We start from the raw sequence: 27,923 nt of genomic DNA, 5'->3' as shown, positions 1-27,923 counted from the left end.
GATCAAACGTCCTCATCATTGCTGGTCGGGTTCATTACCACTGAGCCACAAGAGGAACTCCTAAGGTTATTTTTTTTTAATGCTGAGCTATCCTTCTGTAAACAGAATCATTTAAAATTTTTTCCCAAAAAGAAGACATTCCTCTGGACTCAGTTTATTCCATGGCACAAAGAAAACAAAGAACCGAAAGTACTCTCAGGTCCCGCATGGAACCCCAGAACGCCCTCCTTACACACACGGGGGAGACGGTCACCTCCCCTTTCCGAGAAGACCTTGGTGCTGGGGGTGTCACTGGGTGAAGTTAGTCCAAGGGCGGCTCCTCCTGCCCAAGGCTTCCAGGGCCGTGACATCATCTGACCTTTGAGCAAACAACCCCTTGGAATGGGCATAGTCACCAATGAATGACGGAGGTTGGGTTATGTTTTCTGTTGAGTTTATTTTTTTTGGCTGCCTTGTGGCATATGGAGTTCCCGGGCCAGGGATCAGATTTGAGTGGCTGTTGTGACCTAAGCCACAGCTGCAGCAATGCTGGATCCTTCACCTACCATGCTAGACCAGGGATCAACCCTGCGTCCCGAGATACCGCAGATCCCCTTGTGCCGCAGTGGGAACTCCTGCATTACGTTTTAAAAAGAGACACTCGGCGTGGCGTGATAGTTCCCGATGCCACCGGAGAGTGGCCTGTGTTGGACTGGAGGTCCTTCTAATGACTCCTTCCTCTTGACTTCATTGTGAAAATGCTGTTTGTGTTTTAAATGCTACTTGGGGCTTTCCTAGTCCAGGGTATCGTGAGCTCACACTTGGCTAGACTGAGGCTCAACAACTCTTCTTGGTGATGCTCCGGCAAGGCCGTGGGTGGTGAGGGGAGAGCTGGGTGCAGAGCCTCCGCAGAAGCCGTGGGACTGAGAAGAATCTTTGACTTCATTTGCATTTCAAAGGGCAGTTTTTGTCAGGAAATTTCCACGGAGTCAAACCATGGAAAATACCAAAAGGAAATTCAGCTCAGATCCTAAATGTTTCCTGCTGGCCTGAGCCCCTGTTTATGCCTCCGTTTGGGTTTGGGGCTGTTCGAGTTTGGGATTCTGTGTCCTCATTCAAGAAATATTTATCAAAGGCCCATTCAGTGCAAGTGACATGTACAAAGCAAAACACGTATTAGTATATTCTTCAATATGAAGGTGGAAACAGACACTAAGGAGGGTTGCCCCCACAGAAGGCATTGATTTACGAACCTGACTAGTATCCATGAGGATGCAGGTTTGATCCCGGGCCTTGCTTAGTGGGTTAAGGATCCGTTGTTGCGGAAAGCTACAGCATAGATGGTGGATGCAGCTCAGATGCAATGTTGCTGTGGCTGTGGGGCAGGCCTGCAGCTGCAGCTCTGATTCGACCCCAGCCTGGGAACTTCCATATGCCGCAGGTGTGGCCAGAAAAAGTAAAGAAAGCAGATGTTCTGTGTTTCCTGATGAAACTGTCCCGAAGAGTCCTTGTTGACTCCCCTCTCAGCAGACCCCATTCCCTCCGTCATGTCCTCTCCCCCCACCCCGCCCCGGTTCTCCTGAGTTACAGCACCGGGTACGTTTCAGGTGTGCAGCGTGATGACTGGACGGACACATACCACGAAATCACAATCACAGTGCATTTAGTGACCATCCATCCTCTCATATAGATATAAAAACTACAGAAATAGAAAAACGTACTCTTCCCTGTGATGAGAACGCCACCACTTTCATATATAACATACTGGCGGTGTGACTTATATTTATCATGTGCACATTATATCCCCAGTACTTATCCATCTTACAACGTAAGGCGACATAATATAACCTGAAGAGGAAGGTTATACCTTTTGATTGCCTTGATCACCTTCCTCCAATTCCCCACCCGCCCCTGATAACCACAAATCTGATCTTTTTCTATGACTTTTTGCTTGTTAGGTTTTTTAAAAAATTTTTCTTCTCTTTTTCCCGCAGCACCTGCAGCACAGGGAGGTTCCCAGGCTAGGGCTCCAATCAGAGCTGCCGATGCAGGCCTGCACCTCAGCCACAGCAACGCGGATCTGAGCCGCATCCACCAGACATGCTGCAGTTTTCTGCAACGGTGGATCCTTAACCCACAGAGCGAGGCCAGGGATTGAATCAGCATCCTCAGAGAGACTAGGACGGGTCCTTAACCCGCTGAGCCATAACAGGAACTCCTTGTTCGTTTTTAAAGTGTAAGTGCCTACACCACTGTGAGTGCTTTTTACACAACACCGGGATTTGATGTTTCCATCCGTCTCAAAATGAGCTTCGCCGTCCCCTCAGGATTCCGGAAATGCCCCTCCTCCTACCCCTCAGAACACACACCTTTTTCGGACCCTAGGAACCAAACAGCAGCGCCCCCCCCCCCCGCCCCCGGCCTTCCCAGATCCACAGGGGGGTCCCGAGCTGCCGACAGCTCTGCTCCCCGGGTTCTGCTGTTCCCCTGCAGGATTCTGAGCGGCCTGCCCCGTGCAGGGCTGGAGAGACAGAAGCAAAGTGTGAATTTCCTGCTCCCTCCCCGCGGGAATTCTTTGCCATTTTAATGGACCACGGCTGCCACCGACAGCATCACACCCTTGGCCCCGCAGCCGGGCACCCAGCGGCTCAGCAGTCAGGGCGGGCTTCCTGCCAGCTTCTTTTCGAGGGCCCTGGAGGGGACAGGGACACCTTTCAGCGCTTTCGCAAGAGACAGCTCCCCGGCCCCCAGGGACGTGGCTCAGAAACCACCTCCGCGAACCCGGTGAGAGGAGGGCGGAGAAGAAGGAAGGAGACACGAGCAGGGGCGGAGGGAGCCCCGCGCAGAGCCGGAGCCCGACCCGAGAGAGCGCAGCGCTCGCGCGCCCCCACGATGCTCGCCGCTCCCAGCCGTGCGCGGAGTCCGCAGGCCCCCTGGCTCCTGAGCGCTTCTCGAATTCTCTGCCTCTGCCTCGCAGTCGTGCTGGGCTGGGCGGGCTTGCTCCAGGGACACCCCCAGTGTCTGGATTACGGGCCCCCCTTCCAGCCCCTCCTGCCCCTGGAGTTTTGCTCTGACTATGACAACTTCGGCTGCTGTGACCAGCGCAAGGACCGCCGCATCGCTGCCCGGTACTGGGACATCATGGAATACTTCGACCTAAAGGGCCACGAGCTGTGCGGAGGCTACATTAAGGACATCCTTTGCCAGGTAGGCCTGAGCGGAACCCTGCGGGCAAGCAAGGGAGCCAGCTCCAAAGAGTGCCTCCGAGTCCCTTCTGGCCCCCTCCAGTCCCCTCCCGGTCCCCTCCAGCCACCTCCAGCCCCTTCCAGTTCCTTCCAGCCCCTTCCAGGCGCTCCAGCCCCTTCCAGCCCCTTCCAGTCTCTCCAGTCCCCTCCAGGCCCTTCCAGCCTGCTTCAACCCCCTCCAGTCCCCTCCAGCCCCCTCCAGCCCTCTCCAGCTGCTGCCCTACTGGGTGGCCACTGGGGGTCCTGGGGGGACGGCTCTCTGGGCACCCAGCCCTTTAGAAGCTCACCTGCCCGCTGCCTCCTCCTGGATCTTCCTGCTCTGGACAGGCACATGAGGCGGAGTTTGGTTTCCACGGGTTTCCTGAAGCTCATTTGCGGTTCTTTCTCAGGCCCCAGAAGAAGGATATGGGGATTCTTCAGGGAGGAGAAGCTCTGGGTCCTCTCTGTGGCACTGGGGGTGCTGGTCCCAGCACACACCCGCGCTGCCCATGGAGTGTGTGAGGGAGCAGCAGTGTCTGCGGGAATGCTGTCCTGGTCTGGGTCGTTTGTGCCAGAGGGTCTCTGGGGGTGATGATGGGGTCTCCCGGGCTTTGCAGAGCGGGAGAGGTTGGAGCTGCGGCGTGGCAGTGACTCAGAGGTTCTGCTTCTCCTGGCTCTCCAGCGGCCAGACCCCATGTCCCTGGCAGACAGCACCTCCGTAGGGCTCAGCCTGAACCCTGCCGGATGTAGGCTGCCCGCTCACTTTGTGGGAAGGGGTTCAGGGTGCAGGGGAGGGTCCCAGCTGGAGAGCGATGAAAGAGGCTGAGGAGGAGCGCTCTAACTGAGCTGGGGACACACATCCAGGCAGACCTTACATCAGAGACCCTCCTGGGCGTGTCAGCACAATGACTTGGCTTTCCTGCTGCTACAATTCCAGAGCCAACTGGCTACCCCACCTCCCCGGGCAGGGAACATGGCAGAGTCTGGCACAGAAGCCGGCCACCTGGAAGGAATCACCCCCCTGTCCTCTCTTGCCTCGGGCACCTACCCCCACCCCAGGCTTCCTCTTGGAGAATTAACTCTGAATAACCATTTGGGCAGAAGCTGGGCTTTTGTAAGCAACACCGAGACTCTTAATTTCTCAGCTACCCCCAGGTAAAAACGTCTCCTCCCTCCCTCCCGCTTCCCTTGGGAGTGAAGTTGCAAAAGCCAAATTCAGCAGCTCTCCTCTTTCCCAACTCTGAGGCTTAAGCATCACCTACTTGTATCTATTTATTAAACATCACAATTTGAATTTCTTCTCCCTCTTTCTTCCCCCACACATGTGATGTGTTCCAGTGGTGATTCTGCAGGAAGCAGAGAATGAACTACTATGACTCCCAATTTACTGATGAGGAATCAGGAGTTTTAAAGGACTTATTGAGAGTGCCAGGCACAAAGCCAGAGGCTTATGCCCAAGCCTCGTATCCTTTTGATTTTGTTTTTGTTTTCTTTTTTGACTTCCTTGAGGCATATGGAGTTCCTGGGCCAGGGATCAGATCTGAGCTGCAACCATGACCTATGCCGCAGCTGTGGCAATGCTGGATTCTCAACCCACTGTGCGGGTCAGGGGATCAAACCTACACCCCGTGCTGCAGAGATGCTGCTGATCCTGTTGTGCTACAGTGGGAACTCCTTGTGCCCTTTTGATCACATCAGGCCCTGGCACATCCCCCAATGGCTTCCCGACCTGGGGCGGATGTGAGCTCTGTTAGAACAGATGCCTTTGTGCATCTCGCTCACTGTTGCAGCCCCAGGGCGGAGATCAGAGCCTGGCAGTGGTGGGGACCTTCTTGAGCCTTAGTTTTCTAAGACAGAGGAATGATAGTTACTGAGCTGACCGAGCAGAGGCACCTGTGCAAACCCTCAATTGCAGCCTGTGATGGTGCCTGGTGGTCTGGCCACAGCCATCCTCTCCTCCCTAACACTGCATCTTTATTTCTGTCTCTTATCTCTCTTCTTCGTGCTCCCCAGGAGTGGACAGGTCAGTCAGGTGAGACTCAGCAGTCTCTCTGGCTCCCTGTCAGTAGCTCTGACAAGAACACTAAAGGGAAACAGCCAGCCCGGGTGAGATTCGATGAATCCCTGGGCTCTTCCTTCTGCCCTTCCCAGTAACCTCCTCTTCCCAGTAACCTGCTCTTTCTTCTGCTCTTCCCAGTAAGCTGCTCTTCCTTCTGCTCTTCCTATCAATCTCCTCTTCCCAATAACCTGCTCTTTCTTCTGCTCTTCCCAATAGCTTGCTCTGCAATCTGCAGTCAGGATGGACATAGAGAGAACAGAAGCTCAGATACACCTAGAAATGCTGCTGGCCCCTCAGTTAAGTGATGAGAGAACAGCTAAGTGATGAGAGGACCCTGGGCGGCCAGCTGCTGGGCGGGGGCGGAGTTGGGGGTGGAGGGTGGCACGGATCTGAAGCGGGTTCTAGGCCTGTGGAGCCTGCTCTATTCCACCGGCCCCAAATTACCCCCTTTCACCTGCTCTTACCTTCCTCATCTCAGTTGCCTCTGTCTTTCATCACTACAGAGAGCTGGTTATGTGCCCACGATATTCTCTTTTCCTCTTAGAAAATGCTATGGGTTAGGGAGGCCAGAGTAGCTGGCGCTCATTTATTTACAGCCTATATGTTTGTAAAGAGCAGGTACATGGCCCTATCACCACAATTCAAATTTGCGTATCTCCTAACATGGTGCTTTGTATATATTAAGCACTTCAGTATTTTTTATAAATAAGCTGCGTAACCTCTGGGAACGATACCTTGCGTGTTCATTTATTTATTTTGGCCGCATCTGCGGCATGCAGAAGTTCCAGGGCCAGGGAACAAACCCAAGGCACAGCAGTGACCAAAGCCACAGTAGTGACCTGACCATGTCAGATCCTTAACCGCTAGGCCACCAGGGAATTCCAGTTTTGTTTTTCAATTATATATTTTGAACATATGGAAAAGCACAGAAAATTAAATAATTAACATTATGTATCCAACACTGAGATTCAATAAATGTGAAATAAAACGTTTGCCACATGGCTTCAGATTTGCATAAAGAAATCTTACAGCATTTCTGATAAAAGATGGAGGCATCCATCCTTTCATTAAGGAAAAAATTGAGCATTTAAAAAAAACCTTATATGTCAAGAACTAGGTTAAAATGCTAGAGATAGTATAGCGAAAATGAGATTTTTTTTTTTTTTCCCTTTCTGCCTTCCAGGAGCTTAACTGGGTAGACAGTTTGAATCCCAGAAAAGAACTTTAGTTGGTCATAGGAACTCCAGAAGCCTGGCTCTTTCCAGACCTTTCCTCCCTTTGCTCATAGACTGGTTCCAGCCCCACTGGCCAGTCTGCCCGCGGGAGCTGAGCTTCCTCCTCTTTCCCAGGAGTGCTCGCCCTACGCCGCGCACCTGTACGATGCTGAGAACCCGCGGACGCCGCTCCGGAACCTTCCCGGGCTCTGCTCTGACTACTGCTCTGCCTTCCACTCCAACTGCCACTCTGCCATCTCCCTGCTGACCAGCGACCGCCGCCTCCAGCAGTCCCATCAGAAGGATGGTGCCCGCTTCTGCCACCTCCTCAATCTCCCGGACCAGGACTACTGCTTCCCCAACGTCCTGAGGAGCAACCATCTCACCGGCAAGCTGGGGGTGGTGGCCGAGGACCCTCGGGGCTGCCTGCAGCTCTGCCTGGCCGAGGTGGCCAACGGGCTGAGGAACCCGGTCTCCATGGTCCATGCGGGGGACGGCACCCACCGCCTCTTCGTGGCCGAGCAGGTGGGGGTGGTGTGGGTCTTTCTGCCCGACGGGAGTCGCCTGGAACAGCCCTTCTTGGACCTCAAGAGCATCGTGCTGAGCTCTCCGTGGATTGGGGATGAGAGGGGCTTCCTGGGGTTGGCTTTTCATCCTCAGTTCCGCCGCAACCGCAAGTTCTACATTTATTATTCATGCCTGGGCAAGAAGAGGGCAGAGAAGATCCGGATTAGTGAGATGAAGGTGTCCCGGGCTGATCCCAACAAAGCTGATCCCAAATCAGAGAGGTGAGGTATACCCACGAGAACCTGCAGCCCTGTACTGTGTTCCAGAAGACAGCCAGCGGGTCCTCTGAGATGATATGGGGAACTCTCCTGGGTTTAGAGCTACTCGTTTGTAACGATGATGGAGGAGTCATTGCTGGTTAATGAGATTAACCCATGTTAGCTTCCTGAGTGTGTGGTCTTCGTGGGGCGTGACCATCTACCTCTCAGTTAACTAGAGCCTGGCTTGCTTGGTTTTATGGAGGGCAAACAAAAGCCAGCAGCTGTAAGGGTCTGGGGAATTAATTAATTTATTCATTTTATGGCTGCACCTGCGGCATATGGACATTTACCAGGCCAGGTGTCAAATCAGAGCTGCATCTGAGACCTACACCACAGCGCATGGCAACACTGGATCCTTAACCCACTGAACAGGCCAGGAATCAAACCTGTATCCTCATGGATCCTACTTGGGTTCGTTAACCGCTGAGCCACGAAGGGAACTCCCCTTCTGCCTTTTTCCTTCTTCTTTCTGCCTTGTCTCTCTCTATTCCAGTATGGACAGGTTGGGGGATGAAGAAGAGCATGAAAAAGTGATAGACTAACCCCTAGGTTGCCCAGAGGAAGAGGCTGAGAGCCCAGCAGAGCAGAGAGTAAGGCCAAACCCCCATAAAAGGGTGCTTGTTACCCTGCTGGGTGTACAGCTCATGAAGTCAGGATCTGAAAGAAAAAGGAATCAAGAAGGATCCTTGGAAGCGGGGGTGGGGAGGGGGGTTCCAGAGCCCCAGGCTCCCTGCTTTGTGATCCCTGGAAACTCTGAAGCAGGTCTTGGCTGGCTTGACCCAGTCATTTCTGGATATCTCAAGAGACTGCTGTTTCAGTTTGCATCAAAGCTTGGCTTCTTTTTCCTTCCAGGGTCATCTTGGAGATAGAAGAACCAGCCTCCAATCATAACGGGGGACAGCTGCTTTTTGGCCTGGATGGCTATATGTACATATTCACTGGGGATGGAGGGCAGGCTGGGGACCCCTTCGGCAAGTTTGGAAATGCTCAGAACAAGTAAGCTGGGTGAAGCTGGGCCCCTGTCCCTTTAGGGTGAGCCCCTGGGTTTTTTTGCTGAGATGAAAATCTGCAGAGGGCCAAACCCACGTCGCTTATTGCACGATGTAGCCCCCTGTTGAGACAACGGGAGGAATATTTGGTTTTCTGTCCTGTGCATTTCGGGCCTGGTGTCTAGTAGGGAGGCTCAAGGTAACTCTCAGAGGCAGGAAGACGTGACTTCAGAGTGGTTAAAGTATTAACTAGCAGGGCACTGTTCCGACACCAGGATCTGACCATTTGGTTCGATCCAGCCCCACTGCTATTGATCACCGTGTTCCAGGCACTGTGCTGGGCCCGGAAACATGTGAGAAGTTAGTTAATAAGAGCCAATGACACCTTAGGCTGGACGCTTACTTTGTGTCCGGTGCTGTTCTGGATGCCTTAAGTGTGTTCGAGAACGTCCTTCTGGCAACCACAGGGGCAGGAATTTGCATCTGTTCTCGTCATTGCTGTATCCCACGCACCTCGAGGCGTGCCTGGCGCTGGGGATCCCGCCCTAAAGACACCTGGAGCGAATGGATCCTACGGGGTGTAGGTATCAGGAGAGCCATTTCACAGCCGAGAAAGTAGAGGCAGAAAGGAGCGAAGTCCTTTGTCCAAGGTCACACACGGAGGGAGTAGAGGAACCAAATTCAAACTCAGACAGTCCGGCGCAGGAGCCCTTGAGGCTGTGCTCGCTCGAGAAAGTCCCGTGATCCCTCTACCCTTTGCACCCAGCAAGCACGTGGCTCCCATTTCCCCCCGTAATTAAGATACAGGGGTTGATGATAATAGAGAACTCACATTTGTCAAATGCTGACTCAATGTCAGGAATCGCGTTATACGCTGTGTACACAATGACTCATTTGACGCTTCCGTCACAACCACGCAGCAAGGTAGTGTTTGTCTCTCCCCTGCTTTACCAGTGAGGAAGCCCAGCTCACAGACCACAGTCCCGGGCAGAGCTGCTCAAAAGCCGCCATTGCTTCTACGGACCACATGACTGTATGAAGAACAGAACCAGCTCCTTTAAAAAATTCATAGTATTAGACCAAACCTGAGAGAAACCATCCCGTGGTAAACATTTAAACAATTGAAGCTGCAACTTGCTCAGTGTCACATGGACCCCAACGGCATCAAATTTTGCCTAGTAGTTCTCTTTGAGCTAAAAACTGGGAGGTCATAACACTAGATAGATGTATAGACCAGGTACGTAGGTAGGTAGGCAGGTGGATAGATAGATGGGTGGGCGGACAGACAGACAGGTAGATGGGTAGAGAGATGGATAGATGGATGGATAGATAGAGTGCATCATGTCTCCCCATGTTTTTCTTGGTTGTCACTTGAGATTAACCATAAGTAGGCTCTCCTGAGCCATTTCCTCCAGTCCTAGGCCACTTTATTTTATCTAGAATACCTAACATGAGATCCACCCCCTTAAAAGTTTTAAGTGTGCCATGGAGTCTGATAAATTGTAGGGAAAAGGTGGCCTGGCAGACCTCTCTAGAACTTCCCTTGCCTACAGATGGCGAACAGGTGCATGACACGATGCCCAGTGTCTGGGCATCAGGGAAATGCAAATCCAGACCACAATGAGACAGCCCCTCACCCTTGTTAGGACGGGTATTACAAAACACAGGTGAAGGACGGGTGTTGGCAGGATGTGGAGAAATCTGAACCTCTGTATACTTTCAAGGGGGATGCAAAGTATATAGTGCAGCTTCTATGGAAAGCACTTCTGTCTCCAAAACTGAAAAATAGAACCAGCCCATGATCCAGCAGTCCCACGTCTGCCTGCGTACGCTGTTCCTGTCTCATGGCCTTCTTCCTTTCAGAAGCTCCCTGCTGGGAAAAGTGTTAAGGATTGATGTGAACGGAGCAGGCTCAGGGGGCCAGCGCTACCGAGTCCCCCGGGACAATCCGTTTGTCTCTGAGCCAGGGGCCCATCCTGCCATCTACGCCTACGGGATCAGAAACATGTGGCGCTGTGCCGTGGACCGAGGGGACCCCGTCACACGCAAGGGCCGAGGACGGATGTTCTGCGGGGACGTGGGACAGAACAGGTTTGAAGAAATTGACATCATTGTTAAAGGCGGAAACTACGGCTGGAGGGCGAAGGAAGGGTTCGAATGTTATGACAAGACGCTTTGTCACAACTCCTCCTTGGGTAAGTGAGAAGCTCTGATTTCTGGAATGAGTTGAGCCAGTTGCACATGCAGATGGGGGACTAAAACCTGGGCATGTTTTGCCCTGTGGGGTTTCCCAGGGCCTTTGTGTTCTGCAGGGGGGTGCTTCTCAGGGCCGTCCTCCATCCGCTGGCACCTGCAGCTCGTGAACTGATGAATTAAATCCTGCATGGACTGGGGGTGGGTGGGTGGGATGGAACTAGGAACCTATATTTCAAATAAGTTACTCATGTGATTTTCAGGCATACAGTTTTGAACCACTGGCAGAAGACAGTAGGTGGCTGTGAGGTTTCATTTATTTCTCATTTGGGACGGCCCACAGAGATGATATTCCATGAATCCCTAAACATCAATGATCAAGGCGTGCTTTAGAAACTCCATTTGGCTTAAGGTTCTGGCTTTCTGACTTTATCACCATTGCATAGTCTTTTTTGTCTTCTTGTTACCAAACTTGGGTTCAGCTTTTTGTGGCTCAGGAATCCAATACTGAGAGACAAAGGTTGGGAAAAAGGAAAGATAGCTTTACTGAGGAAACAGGCAATCCTGGGGAGAGGGTGGACTCATGATCCAAAGAACCCGTCCCCCCCTCGCCAATCCTGGCGGTGTTTAGGTGGAGGGAGGGGGCTACGTGCAGGGCAGCCAAGTCAGCCTGACCATCTCTTGAAACTGGTTGTGCAGGAGTTCCCATTGTGGCTCAGTGGGTTAAGAACCCAACTAGTATCCAGCCCAACTAGTGGGAGGATTCAGGTTTGACCCCTAGCCTTGCTCAGTGGGTTAAGGATCTGGTGTTGCCATGAGCTATAGCGTGGGCCCCAGAGGCAGCTTGGATCTGGCATTGCTGTGGCTGTGGTGTAGGCCAGCAGCTGCAGCTCTGATTCAACCCCTAGCCTGGGAACTTCCATATGCTGTAAGTGCAGCCCTTAAAAACCAGCCACTGCTGTTGTGCAGTGGTCCGAGCAGTGTCACCTTGATTTTTTTAAGTCTACTGAATCTTCAGCTCCAGGGTCAGTTTTTTTCCCATTTTCTTCTCTTTCTTTTTTTTTTTTTTTTTAAATGAGGGTTTTTTGTTTGTTTGTTTGTTTTTGTTTTTAAATAACAAATACGTACAGAAAACAAAATCCCCAGAGTACAACCTATAATCTATTCTCACTCTGTCCCGTAGATAGGAAGTGATGGGAGCTGGCTATTCCCATTTTCTTGAAGCCACTTCTTGGAATTGTGCAGGATGGAGCGGCTTATGTCATGGCTACAGTCTGGTTATCATGTAGTTAACTTCTTCTGTTCGGGTGGGGGTTTCATTATCTATAAAACAGCAGAGAGGATGTGGCTCCGAATATTATCTGTAGCCTTTGAGGAGGAACTAAATATCCTTGACTTGGTTTAATGACTAAACTATTATTATTTTGTCCCATTTGACAAAATAATATTTTCCTCCTGCATTTTTTCCTTTCTCCAATTAAATTTATTCTTTGGCTAAGGTTTTTCTACAGACAAAAGGCAGGTGAAGGACATGGGGCGGGGAGTGCCTGTCCTGGGCCGGCCTTGCTGAACCTTGCTCTGTTCAGCTCCATGTTACAAAGCCATCTTCCAGACCCTTGTGATATTCCAAATCCTTAAACCTGAGTATCTGCCATATCAACCTAGGGGAAAAGTTTAGGTGTGTGGATTTCCAGGTCACTGCCTCACTGATGGGGGAGTTTTAGGTCTTCCCTCTGCTTGCAGAGGCCGGTCCATTGGGAAGCTCACAAATAGCATGGCTGCTCTGCTGAGAAAAATAACACGTGATTCACGGGGCTGCCTGTCCTCGCAAAGAGATGAAGTGTTCCCCACTCAGTCAGGCGACGACATTTAAAGCCCCTCCGTCCTCCTCTGAGCTCCGGTGTTTAGCCACAATGTTCCCTCTGTTCCCTGTTGCCGGACAGATGACATTCTGCCCATCTATGCCTATGGCCACGCGGTGGGGAAGTCAGTTACCGGAGGGCACGTGTACCGAGGCTGTGAATCCCCAAATCTCAATGGGCTCTACATCTTCGGAGACTTCATGAGCGGGTAAGGAAGGACCGACGTCCACCTTCTTTTTTTAAAAAAACATTTTATTAGCAGGCAGATTAGTCTCCGGTTAAGTAGTGTCTCCTGAGGGCTGACATTTGTTAAGACAAACAGAAAAGCCCTGGCACGGTTCACTGTACCTCCTGTTCCCCTCCACCTGCTGGAGGCACAAGGGGCTTTTTCTCTCCTACTTACTGTGCAAAACTGGTCCCGTTCCTGGAGGTAGACGTCACAGAGGCGGCTGGGCAGCCCTGGAGTTTTTAACTCTTGTACTTTGCCACATTTTGAGCTTCTAGCAATTTGTCAAAGACGGGTTAGGTTTCCCACCCCAGAACCGATTCCTTTGGAGACTCCTGCTTGTGGTTTTCTGTAAGTCGTGATTCTCGGTATCCGCCTGTTGGTCTCTCCAGCTTGAGGAGCGGGGTTTTCCCTGTGACCTCCCTTCTCTTATGGATCTAAGAAGAGGTGTGGATTTTTTCAGTTTGTTCATCCTTTTGTTTATCATGAGGATTATCATGAGGATGCTGGGCCAGAAACCAGAAGTCCTCTGAAGTTTTCCTAATGGAGACGTTTAACTCCAAATTCAGTTTCTTTAACAGTTTAAGTATTCTGCTTCTTTCTTTCTTCCTGAAGAGCCTTGGTAGACTGTGCCTTTGAGGGACTTTGTCCAGTTCATGTCCGTTGTCAAATTTATAATATTCCTTTATTATCCTTTTAATAAACTGGAAATTATAGTAATGTCTCTTATTCCCAATATTTGTAATTTCTCTCTCTCTTTTGATTTTTTTTCCTGGTCAGTCTGGCTAGTGGTTTATAAAATTTTTTGATCTTTTCAAAAGCCAGCTTTTGAGTTCTTTTTTTCCCTATTGTTGTCCTTTTTCTATTTCATTGATTTATATTTTTCTTCCTTCCTCTTGGTTTGAGTTTGATTTTCTCTTCTATTTCTTGTTTCTTCTGATGGAAGCTGAGGTCAGTGATCTGAGACCTGTCGTCTTTGTCTAGTATACGTGTTTAGTGCTTTAAGTTTCCTCTCAAGTTCTGCTTTCACAGCATCCCGCATATTTTGATATATTTGTCTTGATCTTCATTTGGTTAATTTTTTTTTCTTTTTTCTTTCTTTTGTCTTTTGTCCTTTTTTAGGGCCGCACCCGCAGCACATGGAGATTCCCAGTCTAGGGGTCTAATCGGAGGTGTAGCCGCTGGCCTACGCCAGAGCCACAGCAGTGTGGGATCTGAGCTGCATCTGCAACCTACACCACAGCTCATGGCAATGCCGGATCCTTAACCCACTGAGCGAGGCCAGGGGATTGAACCCACAACCTCATGGTTCCTAGTTGGATTCACTTCCGCTGTGCCATGACGGGAACACCTAATTTTTTTTTTTTCTAATTCCCCCTTTGATTTCTTTGTTCCATGATTTTTTTTTTTTTGAAGTCTGTTATTTAATTTCCAGAAATCTTTCTGCATTGACTTCTAATTTAGTTTGATTGTGGTCACAAAACATACTCCATATGATCAGGAGATCATGCTGTTTTGTCTACATGGGTCCTATGTGTAATCACAAGCATCTCTGGAAGGAGGAGGGAGAGGGAACTTTGAGGATGGAGGAGGTGGCAGTGTGACAACAGAAGCCATGAGAGAAAAGGCAGTGCGGTATGGGACCATGAGCCAAGAAATGAGGACAGCATCCAGACAGTGGAAAGGACAAGGAAACAGGCTTGTCCCCTAGAATCTCTGGTAGGAGCACAGCCCTGCCAAGACTTTGATTTTGGCCCAGAGAAAACCCATTGCAGAATTTTGGCCTCCATAACTGTAAGAGAGAATATGGGTGTGTTGTTTTAAGCCACCACGCTGTGGTGATGCTTTACAGTGGCATTAAAAAAAAAAAAAAAATACGGCTGCCGTGCCTAACACTCCTCATTCCTGTGAATAGATGCACGTGGCCTTCTGATATTATCACTTTTATTCTGCTTGAATTGCTTCCTTCAACATTTTGGGGAAAATGGATCTAGTGATCATGAAGTCTCTCTGCTTTCGTGGTCTTTATTTTCTCTTCATTTTTGAAAGTTTTGCTGGATATAGAAGTCTGTGCTGACACATCCTTTCTTTAATCCTTTAGAAATCTCCACTACGTTCTGCTTTGCAAGAAGTTAGTTATTGATCTCCTGGGGTGGCTCGGTCCTAGTACTCAAGGATTGCCTAATTATAGGAAGAAAGAATATCTTTCAGGGTGGAAATATGGATTCCTAAAATATAAGGTTTTATTTTTCATCTAGTCGGCTTATGGCTTTGCAGGAAGATAGAAGAACCAAGAAATGGAAGAAACGGGACATTTGCCTGAGCAACACTGAGTCCTGTGCCTTCCCAGGGCTGATCAGCACATACAGCAAGTTTATCATCTCCTTTGCTGAAGACGAAGCAGGTAACAAAATGTACAAGGTTATTTTATTTCTTCTTTCTGGAACTTAGATAACCACAGGCCTTTTGGAGTAGACATTTATTATAATTATTATTGTCGGTTTTTTTTTTTTTTTTTTTTTTTTGGCTGCACCCATGGCATATGGAGGTTCCCAAGCTAGGAGTTGAATCGGAGCTGCAGCTGCTGGCCTATGCCACAGCCACAGCAGTGCCAGATCCAAGCCACATCTGTGACCAGCACTGAAGCTCATGTCAACTCTGGATCCTTAACCCACTGAGCAAGGCCTGGGATTGAACCTGCATCCTCCTGGATACTTGTTGGGTTTGTAACCTGCTGAGCCACAAGGGGAACTCCTTTTATCGTTATTTAAACAACAGCTATCACTTCTCCCATTTTCACCAGCACTTAGTCACCTTTTATAATGTACTAGTTAGTGTTCTCCCAATTACATTCCATTTTGAAAGTCAAAATTTTATTTTGTTTGACCTAAGTGGCGACAGGGCTTCTGACCTTTATGGTATTTGCACGGCATCTAGCCACATTTGGAAGCAAGGAAGAGACTAAAATGATGGCTCAGGGTCCCTTCCAGACCTAGGACTCTCTGCGAGTGTAAGCCAGAGCTTTGATGGTTCCTCCGGTGTTTGGTCTCTTTCCACCCTGAGTCACGGTGACTGCACAGGAGCTTTGCTCAGTGGGTCATAACGAAAGCCAGCAGCAGCTGGACCCTTTGCTCCCAGCTGGCTCATGGATAGATAGTTTGAGATGCGTATTTGATTGAAGGAGAAGGTAGTTTGGTTTTCTTTGTTTGTTTTTGAATTTACTGTCTCAGAGACCAAGGAGGTTCTTGTTCTCCAGAAATCCCAAGGGGAGAAAAAAAAAATCAGTTTACATATATTCATACAGGGAACTTTATCTATTTTGCAAAGAGGATTATCTGGCTCCCAGAAGGTTCTGGGCTCCAATAAGATGGTCTGTTTTACAACGCTAGCTCTAGTTCTTCTTAGAAGAGCTCCCAAGGCCTGGCATCCTGGGCACCCATGAGGGGCATACACTCTTGGCTCCAATTAAATTGCTGGTGTTTGAGCTGTGTGGCTGTTTGCTTCCTGGTTCTGCTGCAGCCCCTGAAGTAGCTGGTTTAGGAGTGTAGGATTGCTGTCCCTGCGAGGCAGGGGCAAAGGTGGCAGGCAGTTCCCTTTATATGCAATCACTGCCATCCTGGCCCGATCCTGCTCATTCCGATTTGGGATCTGCAGCATTCTCCTGTAGTCCCCAGTCTGGACGTGGAACCCAGGGGCCAGTACTTGAAACAGCTTTGGGATTGAGTCTCTCTCCGTGGGCCACAAGTCAGCTGTGCGCATGGCTCATTTGTTGGTGTCTTCCAGCTTCCCAGAGTCGATGAGCTTCTCTGTGTAGCCCCTCAGCTCGTCCACGCATGCCCATGACACCTCGATGCGTTCATAAGCAAGCTCTGCAGCAGGTGGATGTGGGACTCGGGACCAAGGCCCAGGCGGCGGGATGTGCGGCCGTGGGAGATGCGCTGGCCACCGACAGCCGCACGGTCCCACTTCTCCCTGCCCTGCAGGAGAGGGTATTTTGGAAAATTCAAATGTTCTTCATGGAGAAAAGTCCTTGTGAGTTCCAAATTTTAAGTGCAAACATACAAAAAAGGAGGAAAACTACAGGCTGGCAGGCTGATGCCCAGTGGAACGTGAGTGCTGTCAAAGCCACAGGCTGGTGCCCCAAGGAGGCTGGAGTCCCCTGGAGGCCACTGGCCCAGGGACCCCTGAGCTGCTGTATGCCGTGGCCTGTCCCTTTTCAGGAGGCCACAGAAATCCCAGCTTTTGATGGTTTCGTCTGTTGAGCTGGTAGGCTTCTCGCAGGAGAAAACAGGCAGTTTTTGAATAGCGCTCAGTACATCTGGCAAACACAGCGAAGTGTCCTTGGCAGAAACGGACACAGTGGATTTGCCAAGGTGTTCCTGAGCCAGATGCTGCCCGAGGGCAGCCCTCAAGCCCGGGAGGCGGTTCCCGAGGCAAGTTCTTTCCTTCCAGAGTTGCTTGCTTCTGTGTTTTTGCCCAGAGTGATTCAGATTTTCTGCGTCACAGTCTTTTCCATTACTGACATATTCAGGGCTATTATTTCATTATTTGACTTTCAGGCACCAGCTTTAGCTAAGTCTCTTTTTAGTGGCATCAGCACTCTGCCTCTACTGTTGCTACAATTTATTTCCGGAGTTCTTCTAGCCGACAGCTGGCACAGACACACGAGTAAATAAATGAGTGAGTGGTGGGTGTGGGGCTGCCCGTGGCTGAATTTTGCTGGGTTGGATTTCTGTATGTCACTCACCAAAGTGCGTAGTCAAGAGCGCTGGTTGAGATCATAATGCCTGCAGGAGGAGTTCCCGTCGTGGTTCAGTGGTAAGGAACCTGCCTAGTATCCATGAGGATGAGGGTTCAATCCCTGGCCTTACTCAGTGGGTTCAGGATCTGGTGTTGCTGTGAGCTGTGGTGTAGGTTGCAGATGTGGCTTGGATCCACCGTTGCTGCGGCTGTGGTGTAGGCTGGCGGCTGCAGCTCTAATTCGACCCCTAGCCTGGGAACCTCCATATGCTGTGGGAGCGGCCCTAGAAAGGGCAAAAAGATAAAAAAATAAAAAAATAAAAAATAAAAAGAAAAAAAAATGGAGAGCGTGTGTGTAAAGCACACAATAGCGAAGGAATTAAATCCAGTGTGATGGCACAGACGTACCAGGCTCACAGAACTGTCACAGGACCGGCCCTTCGGGAATAAACAGGGAGGGAAGAGGAACTTCTCATTAGCGAACACATTCTGCTTTGAGACCTAATAATCGTGGGACGTACTATCAGCTCCCTTTTACCAATGAAGAAGTCACACGAGGGTCCCCCAGGTGGAGAGGTTGCCTGAGACAACATGGATGCTCGCTGGTGTTCTCAGCTTCAAAGTCAGGTTCATTGGACTGAAGTGGGGCTCGTAAACCCCTCACTCCATGGTCCTCACGGGTAACTGGGAAACGAGGTGGAATGAGGTGCCTACTGTGAGAAAGGAACGGCGTTTTCTGGTGTTCGAAGGCGAGGAAACAGGAGCAAACAGGGACCCCTTGTAAGAGAGACGAAGGAGGCCGGGGCAGAGGTGATTTCTGCGGGGGGGTGTGGACAGGACCACGGGGCTGAGTGCCGGGTCGCAAGAAATACGGAACCCAGACTTCAGGGGGGGGAGCTCGAGGAGGGTCCACTGGGGGTGGGGAGGGGACAGGAGGAGAAATGGGCCTCTGCTGGGTGACCCCCCCCCCGCCCTGAGACAGTCTGGGGGCCCCGGGGCCTCCCTGGCCCTCTCTTCTTTAAGGCCCTAAGAAGAGTTACTCCATTTGGCATGTGTATTATAGGTATAGAATTTATATTTATACCATATGTATATAATTTATATTATATATATATTACATGTATATAATACACGTTTATATTTTATATGTATATAATATAGAACATGTTATATGCATGAGGTGTAATTTATATTTGTATTATATGTATATACTATGTAACTTATATGATTTATATATACCGTATTTATCTATATCGTATAACACGAACTGTCTGATAAGTGGTGCTCAGCCTATTTCGGGGGCTTCGCAGAGAAGCCTTATCCACAGTGAAGGGTGGGGAGGGGGGTGGGACCCCTCTGAGATGATGTTTCTGAAAGCAGAGATGCTACATCAGCTGAGGGGGCCTTCGGTTCAGGGAATAGGAGCAGAAACAGGCCTCTGCTGGGTGACTCCCTGAGCCGGTCTGGGAACCTTGGGGACCTCCCTGGCCCAGCTGTCGGGATTCCGGGGTCCCCTTCCGGGGCTCACACGTTTCAGGGCCACAAGCCCAGCCATCCTGGTCCCGCCTCATGTCCTGTCCTTGACACCTGTTCTGTCTTAGGGGAGCTCTACTTCCTGGCCACCTCTTACCCAAGTGCCTACGCAGCGCGCGGATCCATTTACAAATTCGTCGACCCATCCAGGTGAGACTGGGTTCCTTCTTCTCAGGGGGTGTGTCCTAGTGCCTAGCTCCATGGCAGCCAACAGTCCTCACCCCCCAAGGAGTCCCAGAAACCATCACCGAAGCCGGTCTTCACTTCAGATGAAAGCAGATGGACCAAGAAATGTGTAGGATGGCGCGTCTGCAGGAAGTAGAGAGTATTTGGGAAACGGGGTCTTTGTGGTTGGAAATGAGGCTCTCGAGCCTTTCTGGGTTGCCTCGTCTAGGTCTGTGGCTCCTGCCTTGTTTATTTTTAGTTTTTATTATAGTCGATTGACAGTGCTCTGTGAATTTCTGCGGTAAGGCAAGGTGACTCAGTTATGCCAATATACCCATTCTTCTTCTCAGTTATCCTCCATCACAGTTCACCAAAGTGATTGGGTAGAGTTCCCTGTGCCGTACAGCAGGACCTCATTGCTTATCCACTCTAAATGCAAAAGTTTGCATCGACTAATCCCACACTCCCAATCCAATTTTTTGTTTGTTTGTTTTTTTAACATGCTTCTGGAAACGTCAGTCTGGGATCATCTGACCGTGGGTGAACGCTACTGCCCAGGTTCTGCTCTGCTTACTTAGCCCGTCTGCGCTAAATGCACTCGCCCAACATTTTAAGGAGCGGTTGGTTTATTTATGCATGATTTCCCCTTCCATTTTTTCCTCCTGCCCTTTCCTTAGAATCACAGACCCTGGATGCGGGGTCTCAACTGTGGCTTTGCCACTAACAAGCCATGGGACCTTGGATCTGTCTCTTAACCTTTGCACACCTCCGTTTCCCTCTTTCAAATGAGGATCAGTGTCACCTACAGCTCCGGTTCCACCCCTGGCCCGGGCACTTTCATATGCTGCGGGTGCAGCTGTTAGAAAAAATAAAATAAAAAGTTGTGTATCAGTCATGTACGATGTGCCAAGTACACAGTTTTTATTGAATCCTCATCTCTCTCTATTACTTTTGCTATTTTATAGACGTGAAAGTTGAAACCTAGCCAAGTTTTCCTGCCCGCGGTCCCCAGGATTTGAACTCAGTCCTCTGCCGCCTACACCACCCTGGGTGGTAGTGGCCCTGGGTGTCCCTGTCTGTTCTCCTCTCTGTCAGAGCTCATCCCAGATTCCTCCTCCGTCCATCCCACCCCTATGGATAAAGGGGGGCTGAACCCAAGTCTTGCAAACGCACGCCTCCTGCTGACCTTGAGTTCCTGGTCCCGTCTTCAGAGTCCTGGGTCCTCACGTTTTCTATCTGTTTTTAGGCGAGCACCTCCGGGAAAGTGCACATACAAGCCGGTGCCGGTGAAAATCAAGAGTAAGCGGATCCCATTCAGGCCACTAGCCAGTGAGTCTGTCTTTGTCTTTGGGCTCAGGGCTTGGCATCCAGGCGCCCGCACAGTGCCCTCTGCAGACAGCTGCCATCCTGGGGCGGGAGGTCTTTTCTCACCAAGGCTTATCCTCTGGGTGAGGACTGGGACCCATGGCTCTGTCTAGATGTCTCCTCTGCGACCAGACGGAGAGGGCCAGCACCTGCTTTTGCTGTGACCTGTGGTCCCTCGTTCGTTCCTTCCTTCCTTTGTGGCCATCCCTGGGGACACAGCAGTGAGCCTGACCTACAGGAGTTCTGAGTCCAGTGAGAGGGCGCATGGAGCACAGGCAAATGAAGAAATAGATGCAGCACGGAGGCTCTGGCTAGAAGGATGTCCAGGCCTCTGACTGGGCCCCCAGCCGGAGGCCCTCTTCCAGGCTAGGTGCGGAGTCAGGAAAGACTCACAGCGGAAGGATGCTGTTTCCAAGGGAACTCTTCTAGAGCCATGCAGCATTGGAGGAATCCCATCACAAAGGAATTGTTTTGGGAGTTCCCATTGGGGCTCAGCAGTAAGGAACCTGACTAGTACCCATGAGGATGCGGGTTTCAATCCCTGGCCTTGATCAGTGGGTTAAGGATCTGGAATTGCCATGAGCTGCTTGTAGGTCACAGATGCTGCCCGGATCTGGCGTTGCTCTGGCTGTGGTGTGTGTAGGCTTGCAGCTGCAGCTGCTATTTGACTCCAAGCCTGGGAACCTCTGTATGCCTTAAAAAGAAAAAAAAAAAAAAAAAAAAGTATTTTTAGATCAAGGCCAGTGAAGGACATTAAAAATGTTAATTTCAAAAGAACTTACATTCAAGGAGTTCCCGTTGTGGCGCAGTGGTTAACGAATCCGACTAGGAACCATGAGGTGGCGGGTTCGGTCCCTGCCCTTGCTCAGTGGGTTAAGGATCCGGCGTTGCTGTGAGCTGTGGTGTAGGTTGCAGATGCAGCTTGGATCCCGCGTTGCTGTGGCTCTGGTGTAGGCCAGTGGCTGCAGCTCCAATTAGACCCCTAGCCTGGGAACCTCCATATGCCTCGGGAGCGGCCCAAGAAATAGCAAAAAGACAAAAAAAAAAAAAAAAAAAAAGAACTTACATTCAAGAACCCTCAAGCGAGCACAGGTTTCCTGGGTGGCACTTCCCTTAGAGCTGCTTTCCAGGGCTTCTATTTCTACTAAATAAATATTTGTTTCCCAGAGACGGTCTTGGACTTGCTAAAGGAGCAAGCTGAAGAAGCTGCTAGAAAATCATCCAACGCAACTGTAACTTCCAGGCCAGACCGGGCCTCCTCTCGGAAAGGCCCCTCCAAGAAGCCAGCTTCCCCCACAAGCAGCAGGAAGCCGTTTCCTCGGCCTGGGGCAAAGAAGCGAGTGTGGTCCCCAGGCCCCCAGGGGAGGAGGAAGCAGAGCCCCAAGACCCCCCCAGGCAGAGGGGCACAGCGGCAGCGAGCTGGCAGGAGCCTCCCTCTGATGCTTCCGTCAAGGTGGTGGGTCAGGGGATGAGCTTCCAGTTTGCCCCTGGGGAACTGCTGCTGCTGCTGCTGCTGCTGCTGCACATGACCTTAGACACCTGGGAAGCTGGGGTGCAGGCGAGGACCAGTGGTGAGAGCTTGACCTTGGGCTGCGCAGTGGTCTTCTCCTCAAGAACCTTGTCCTCTGACCTGACCGGATGCCCCATGTCCGCTTCTGCAGCGAGACCAAAGCCCATGTTGCCAGGCTACCTGGCTGCCTGTTTGCCAGTCTGTAAACCCGCTTGGAAGTCCACTGTGTGTCCCTGTTTGTAAGTGCCCGTGACCTAAGGCAATAAATCAACACTTGCTCAAATGGACCCGGAGTGTTTGATCTCCTGGATGCTTGCCTGGTGGTAAGAAATGGGACGTGGAGTTCCCGCGTGGGGCAGGGGCTCGGCAGCGTCTCTGCGGGCCAGCACGCAGGTTCTGAGCCTGGCCAGGCACAGCAGGTTAAAGGATCCAGTTGCCCCAGCGGGGCCTAGGTCGCAGCTGCGACTGGGATTTGATCCCTGGCCCGGGAACTCCCTATGCCCAGGTGGCCGAAAAAGACAGAAAAGAAAAAAAAAAAAAAAATCTGCCGTGCTTCACCCAGTTTGCCTAAGAGCCATGTGTCACTCCCAAGCCTCATCTCAGGTCTAAGAGGGGGCTTGTAGTGATGCCTTTGGGGGAGAGCTCCTCTAAAATGGATGTCTCCTTCGCCCTCACTGAAGCGAGGGTATGAATAAAGGCAGGTCCTCTGGCGCCTACTGTTCTGCGGGGCAGAGAGCATAGCAAACATGACTACAGGTTGCATACCTATTATGTGCTAAGTTTATATCCACTCTCCAAAACCTCAAAACCTTGCTGCTTGCGTGTTGCCCCATCACTTCTGCTGCAGATCAGGGAAGTGAGGCCTGGCGAGGTTAGGCCACTTGCCCTGGACCACGGCAGCAAGGGAGCGGGGAATTGTTCAGCTGGACTTGAACCAACGCCCCTGTCAGCCTCTCTGGGGGCCCCCAGGGAGGGTGGTGGCTTTTAACCTGGTACTTGAGGAATGACAGAGCTAAGAGCTTCAACAAGTTCTCCAGATTCTGCAGAGTACCCGGAAGAATATAGGCAATTTGACTTAATGGAACAAAACCAAAAATGCCAGGGTTTTAGGATCCAGAGCTAAAATCTTGCAAGCCAAGAAATTGTCCCAGTCACATCATCCTCAAAAGAACCCAGATTAAGAAATACATTCTCTTGTTTTTTGTGGAGTTTGGGTTATGCTGGGGGAGATACTTGATTTCGTCTCAACAAGTGCCATGCTTACAGCTTGCCAGGCACAGTACAGGCTCTGGGAGACCCAAAGAGATGAAAGGCTTACCTGCTGTAAGCACTGTTAAGCATTAACTTGAACTCAAGGTCATGAGACTCGGGATCCTTGAACTTGCCCCATATGAGAGCTGCAAATGGGAGCCGCCCATTTAATTAAAATTTTTCTAGTAGCCAAAAAAAGGTAAAATTAATGCAATTACACAATTTATTTAATCCTGTATATTATGGTATTATTGTTTCAATATGTAATTGATTAAAAATTACTAATGGGATAGTTGACATTCTTTTTTTTTTTTTTTTGGTACTGAATTTTCTAAACCCAATGTGTATTTTATTTCAGCAAATCTCAATCTGGAATAGCCACATTTCAGGCACTCAATGGTTTCATGTGGCAGGGGGCTAGTTTATAGACAGTCCTTTATCAAAACATCCTGGGTGCGGACAATTTCTGTATTCAGAAAATGCTCTGGGGAATTCCCGTTGTGGCTCAGCGGAAACAAACCCAACTAGTAGCCATGAGGATGCGGGTTTGATCCCTGGCCTCTCTCGGTAGGTTAAGGATCCGTGGTTACCACCAGCTGTGGTGTAGGTAGCAGATGCAGCGCGGATCTTACATTGCTGTGTCGTGGGTCAGCAGCTGTAGCTCTGATTCGACCCCTCACCTGGGAACTCCCATATGCCACTCGTGGCCCTTAAAAAAAGAAACAGAAAAGAAAGGGCACTGGTGACTATAGTCACCCAGCATTCGGGAATTCAGGGTAAAAACTGCAAACCTTGGCTTCCCGCGCAGCCCGGGCCCGTTTATTTCGGGGAATCGCTCCCTCTTTCTCTCGTAGGGGGCAGGATGGTGGCGCCAAGCTGGGCTCTGAACGCCAAGCTGCCACGTGTCCTCGTCCAGGCCACGCGGGCCAATCTCTGGGCCCGGCAACAGGGTCTGGAGGCGCCCTCGCCGCGGGTCGGGCCAGCGAGAGCCGGGCTCCAGCGCCACCAGGCGGCCGCGCGGCGTCACTGCAGGCGCAGCCACGTCCCGCCCGCCCCGCGCACCCGCGCCGCGCGCCGCGCGCCGTCGAGGTCCCCGCGTCGCCGCCCTCTGCCTTTCGTAACTCGGCGCGGGGTCTGGGTTTGCAGGGCTTTGAAAACGAGCCCCCGGCGCCTTGCGCCCTCTCTTCCGGCGCTCTGGCCGCAGATTCGGGTAGCGCCGGCCACCGTGGACCATTTTTCTTTTTTTCCTGCTTCGCGGCGTTCCAGGATTTTCTCTTCCGGGTCGCTCTGAGGCACGGTAAGCATGTTCGTGATTTATATTTCAGGACTAAGTCCTGCCAGAAGTACCGTTTTTTAGAAATCACTGTTTCATTTTGGAATCCCTGGTGCGTATTTACGCGGGATGGTTTTTTAAAAAAAGCGGAAATGCAGATGAGGCCCCAGCGAGGATCGAACTCGCGACCCCTGGTTTACAAGACCAGTGCTCTAACCACTGAGCTATGGAGCCTGCTCACTACCTGGCGCGCTGTAATTCAAGGACATTGGAAGTAACATTGCTTTCCGGCAGTCTCAATTAACTGACCCTCGGCGTCCACTATCTCGGACAATTGTAAAGACAACGTAATAAGCAGAAAAAAAAGCCGAATCTCAAAATTGTATGTTTATGATTACCAAACACGAATTCATACCGACGATACATTATGCATACAGATAATTACTGAAAGGGAAAGTGCAAAAATGAAATACTGTTCTAATGGTGCATGAATGGTACCTTTACGTCTTAAAAAGTTCTCCAGTCTGTTGTTTGTATGACAAATTGTATCAAGTTTTGTACTTAGAGGGAAGTTATGGGGGAGTATCTTTGGTACCCGTAACTGAAATAAGTAATCGACTGAGGATGAATTAATTGATTCCACACATTTTTGAGTACGCACGTCCTACCCGATGGTAGAGGTACAGTGAGTAGGTAGCGCTCTGTTCCCTCTCCTGTGTAAACGATCCATCACTGCCTGAAGGAGAGGATGACAAGCACGCGCTCCCAGAGGTCTGGAGGCTTCTCTCCCTGACCTCCTTCAGATTCCTTTTCTCATCAAGACTCTTCTCTCACCACCCCCTCCCCCATTTAACGCGGCACCACCCTCCTTATCCGGCCCCTTTGCCCCCAACTACTCAACTTTCTTTCCTGCTGGACAATGTGTTTATTATTACGTTTATTCTCTCCAGGTTAGAAGTTGGGTCTTTGGGGCCTTTTTATTTCATTCCCTGCTGTATGCCCAGCACCTAGGATGACGTCTAACGCCCCGTGAGCGGGTGCTCAGTAAATGCTGAATGATGGGCATCCGCCGGGAGAAACCGGGAAGCGTTTGGGAGCCGCTTTCTCACGTTCGCCTTTACTGCCTGCCGCCTCCCTGGCCTCGCTCGTCCAGTGGGGGGTTTTCTAACACGCTTGGGCGTCCTCAGCCTGTCTTGTTTCCCTCTGGTCCTGCTGCCCGGCCCTTTGCTCTGAGACGCACCGCCCTGCTGCGCACTTTCCTCGCTCCTCTGCCCAGCCCTCCAGGGCGTCTCGCAGTTCTCAGGACCAAGCCGAGCGCCTCGTTTGGTTTCCTCTTTGGTGCACAGACTTTGCCTCCCTCTAAGCAAACCTAGCAGGCCCCTCCATTTCTCATTTTACGAGGCTTCTTCTGCCTTAACATCTGAGCCTCCCTTGGATGTTTCATGTCATCAAGAAATGCTTTTCCATCTCAGAGGTGGTTTTGAGAAAGGCTTTCCTTTTCTGGGGCCGCCCCGGCCGAGTGCACACAGCCTGGGGGGCTTAAACGATAGAATTGTCTTGTCTCACGGTTCTGGAGGCTATAGGTCCAAATTCAAGGTGTGGATAGGTTTGCTTCCTTCCGAGGGTTCTGAGGGGCGGTTTCCATCCAGGCCTCTCTCCTCGGCTTGTAAATGGCCATCTTCTCCTCCTCGCTTCCCTTTGTTATGTGTCCCTGTCTGGGTTCAAGTTTCCCTTTTTTATGAGGACACCAGCTAGGCGGCATTAGACTCACCCAAGTGATCTCACTGTAACCTGATGACCTCTGTGAAGACACTGTCTCCAAAAAGGCCACATTCTGGGGTTCCTGTTGTGGCTCACCCGTAAGGACCCCGACTAGTATCCATGAGGACGTGGGTCCGATCCCTGGCCTTGCTCAGTGGGTTAAGGAGGATCTGGCGTTGCCGTGAGCTGTGGTGTGGGTCACAGATGTGGCTTGGATCCGGCGTTGCTGTGGCCCTGGTGCAGGCCGGCAGCTGAAGCTCAAGGAAACTTCCATGTGCTGCAGGGATGGCCCTAATTAAGACAAAAAAAAAAAAAAAAGAAAAAAAAAAAAGAAAGCCACATTCTGAGGTACTGGAGGGTTAAGACGGCTACATAAGAATTTTGAGGGGGAGGAGTTCCCTTTGTGGCTCCCCAGAAACATATCTGACTAGCCTCCGTGAGGACGAAGGTTCAATCCCTGGCCTCGTTCAGTGGGTTAAGGATCTGGCGTTGCGGTGAGTTGTGGTGTAGGTCACAGATGTGTCTGGGATCCTGAATTGCTTCGGCTGTAGCTCTCATTCAACCCCTAGCCTGGGAACCTCCATATGCCGCAGTGCGGCCCTAAAAAGACTTTAAAAAAAAAAAAAAGAATTTTGAGGGGGCACGATTTAACCCGGAATGTGTGCTCAGTTAAGGCAGAAGCAAGGCCTCCCTTCATTCCCTGCATCCCCTGTGGCGCCTGCAGGTGGAGGTTCATAGATTTTTGCTGCACCCGCCCTCCCCAGTGCTGGGGCACGGGACCTGCAGCCGCTGCAGGTGGGGTGTGGTGGAAGTGCACCTGCACCTCTCAGCTCGAACTTTCGAGCTTCAGGACGTGGAGACGAGGGGAAGGCAAGATCAGGAGTGGGGGAGACGTTCATGTGCTCACAAGGGTTAGTTAACTCATAAGGATTAGTTAACTCACAAGGGTTAGTTCAGGGTTAGTTAACTCATAAGTGCATGGCATTAGAGGAACAAGTCTGGGAGGGCTTTTTAAAAATTGATTTTTTATTAAAGTATAGTTGACCTACTGTGTTGTGCCAGTTTCTGCTGCACAGCAAAGTGGCCCAGTCACACATCTATACACCTTCTTTTCCTCACACTGTCTCCCATCACCCTCTACCACAGGAGATTGGCTGGAGTTCTCTCTGCTGTACCCAGGACCTCCTTCCTTATGGCTTCTAAATATAACAGTAATATAATAATCTACCAATCCCAAACTCCCAGTCCGCCGCACATCCCCCTTGGCAATCCCCCCTTGGCAATCGCAAGTCTCTTCTCTATGTCTGTGCTTTATATTTAATTTTAGGTCCCTTCCTCTTTTTCCTGATCCCCGCCGTCAAGCCCCAACGCAAGCCATTTCATCGCCTGTGAAATGGAGGGGATAATTTTGGCTCTGTCTCAGAGCAGTTTGGGGCATTCAACACAATCGTGAACTTGACAGTGGTCGCAGGTGGTCAAGTGCCAGATACAAGCGCGGTAGACTGAACATTTCCCTCCAGCGTGTGGGTCCACCCCGAGCAGAACTTCTCAGGGACAGACTCCAGCTTGAGGCAACGGGAGGGGCGCAGGTATCCCAGGTCCAGCGTGGGTGGAGGGAGAGGAGGAGACAGAAAGCAGGACCCTGGGATGGGCTATGTGTTTTTTTTTTTTTTTTTTTTTTTTTGCTGTAAGGCGGCGGTTGGCTTTGCGCGTCCACCGCCCTCGTGCTCGCCTTCCTCGAGCGGCTCGGGC

The 27,923-nt window shown here is 50.7% G+C and overlaps 2 protein-coding genes, 1 non-coding gene and 1 pseudogene across 5 annotated transcripts in view; 2 read left to right on the top strand and 2 right to left on the bottom strand.

The window, feature by feature from the left end:
- HHIPL2 (HHIP like 2) overlaps window positions 1-22,173 on the top strand; it is a 29,197-nt gene extending 7,024 nt beyond the window's left edge. Inside the window, exons 2-11 of one of the 3 annotated variants that reach the window (XR_001299173.2) lie at window positions 2,473-3,186; window positions 6,612-7,264; window positions 8,156-8,299; window positions 10,156-10,487; window positions 12,429-12,555; window positions 14,832-14,977; window positions 18,915-18,996; window positions 19,531-19,631; window positions 20,258-20,340; window positions 21,544-21,561. Coding sequence is in view for 1 of the 3 variants with exons in the window: in XM_005667921.3 (XP_005667978.1) it covers window positions 2,566-3,186; window positions 6,612-7,264; window positions 8,156-8,299; window positions 10,156-10,487; window positions 12,429-12,555; window positions 14,832-14,977; window positions 18,915-18,996; window positions 20,258-20,340; window positions 21,544-21,848 (2,493 nt within the window). In the remaining 2 variants the exon portion in view is untranslated. Of the gene's footprint in view, window positions 1-2,472; window positions 3,187-6,611; window positions 7,265-8,155; window positions 8,300-10,155; window positions 10,488-12,428; window positions 12,556-14,831; window positions 14,978-18,914; window positions 18,997-19,530; window positions 20,341-21,543 lie in introns of all 3 variants that reach the window. The other 2 variants (XR_002336124.1, XM_005667921.3) reach the window with 2 other exon arrangements.
- Window positions 15,230-18,884, bottom strand: LOC102160768 (annotated as a pseudogene).
- Window positions 23,290-27,923, top strand: part of LOC110255736 — a 226,023-nt gene continuing 221,389 nt past the window's right edge. Inside the window, exons 1-2 of the mRNA XM_021065090.1 lie at window positions 23,290-23,336; window positions 23,992-24,434. Of these exons, the coding sequence (XP_020920749.1) occupies window positions 23,290-23,336; window positions 23,992-24,434 (490 nt within the window). The remainder of the gene's footprint in view (window positions 23,337-23,991; window positions 24,435-27,923) is intronic.
- TRNAT-UGU lies at window positions 24,572-24,644 on the bottom strand. Its single transcript has one exon. It is a non-coding gene; the product is annotated as a tRNA-Thr (tRNA).

The sequence above is a fragment of the Sus scrofa genome, chromosome 10, assembly GCF_000003025.6.
Source record: "Sus scrofa isolate TJ Tabasco breed Duroc chromosome 10, Sscrofa11.1, whole genome shotgun sequence".
NCBI classification, from domain to species: domain Eukaryota; kingdom Metazoa; phylum Chordata; class Mammalia; order Artiodactyla; family Suidae; genus Sus; species Sus scrofa.
Note: the sequence above shows the minus strand (reverse complement) of the source record. Positions and strands in the feature narration are given on the sequence as shown.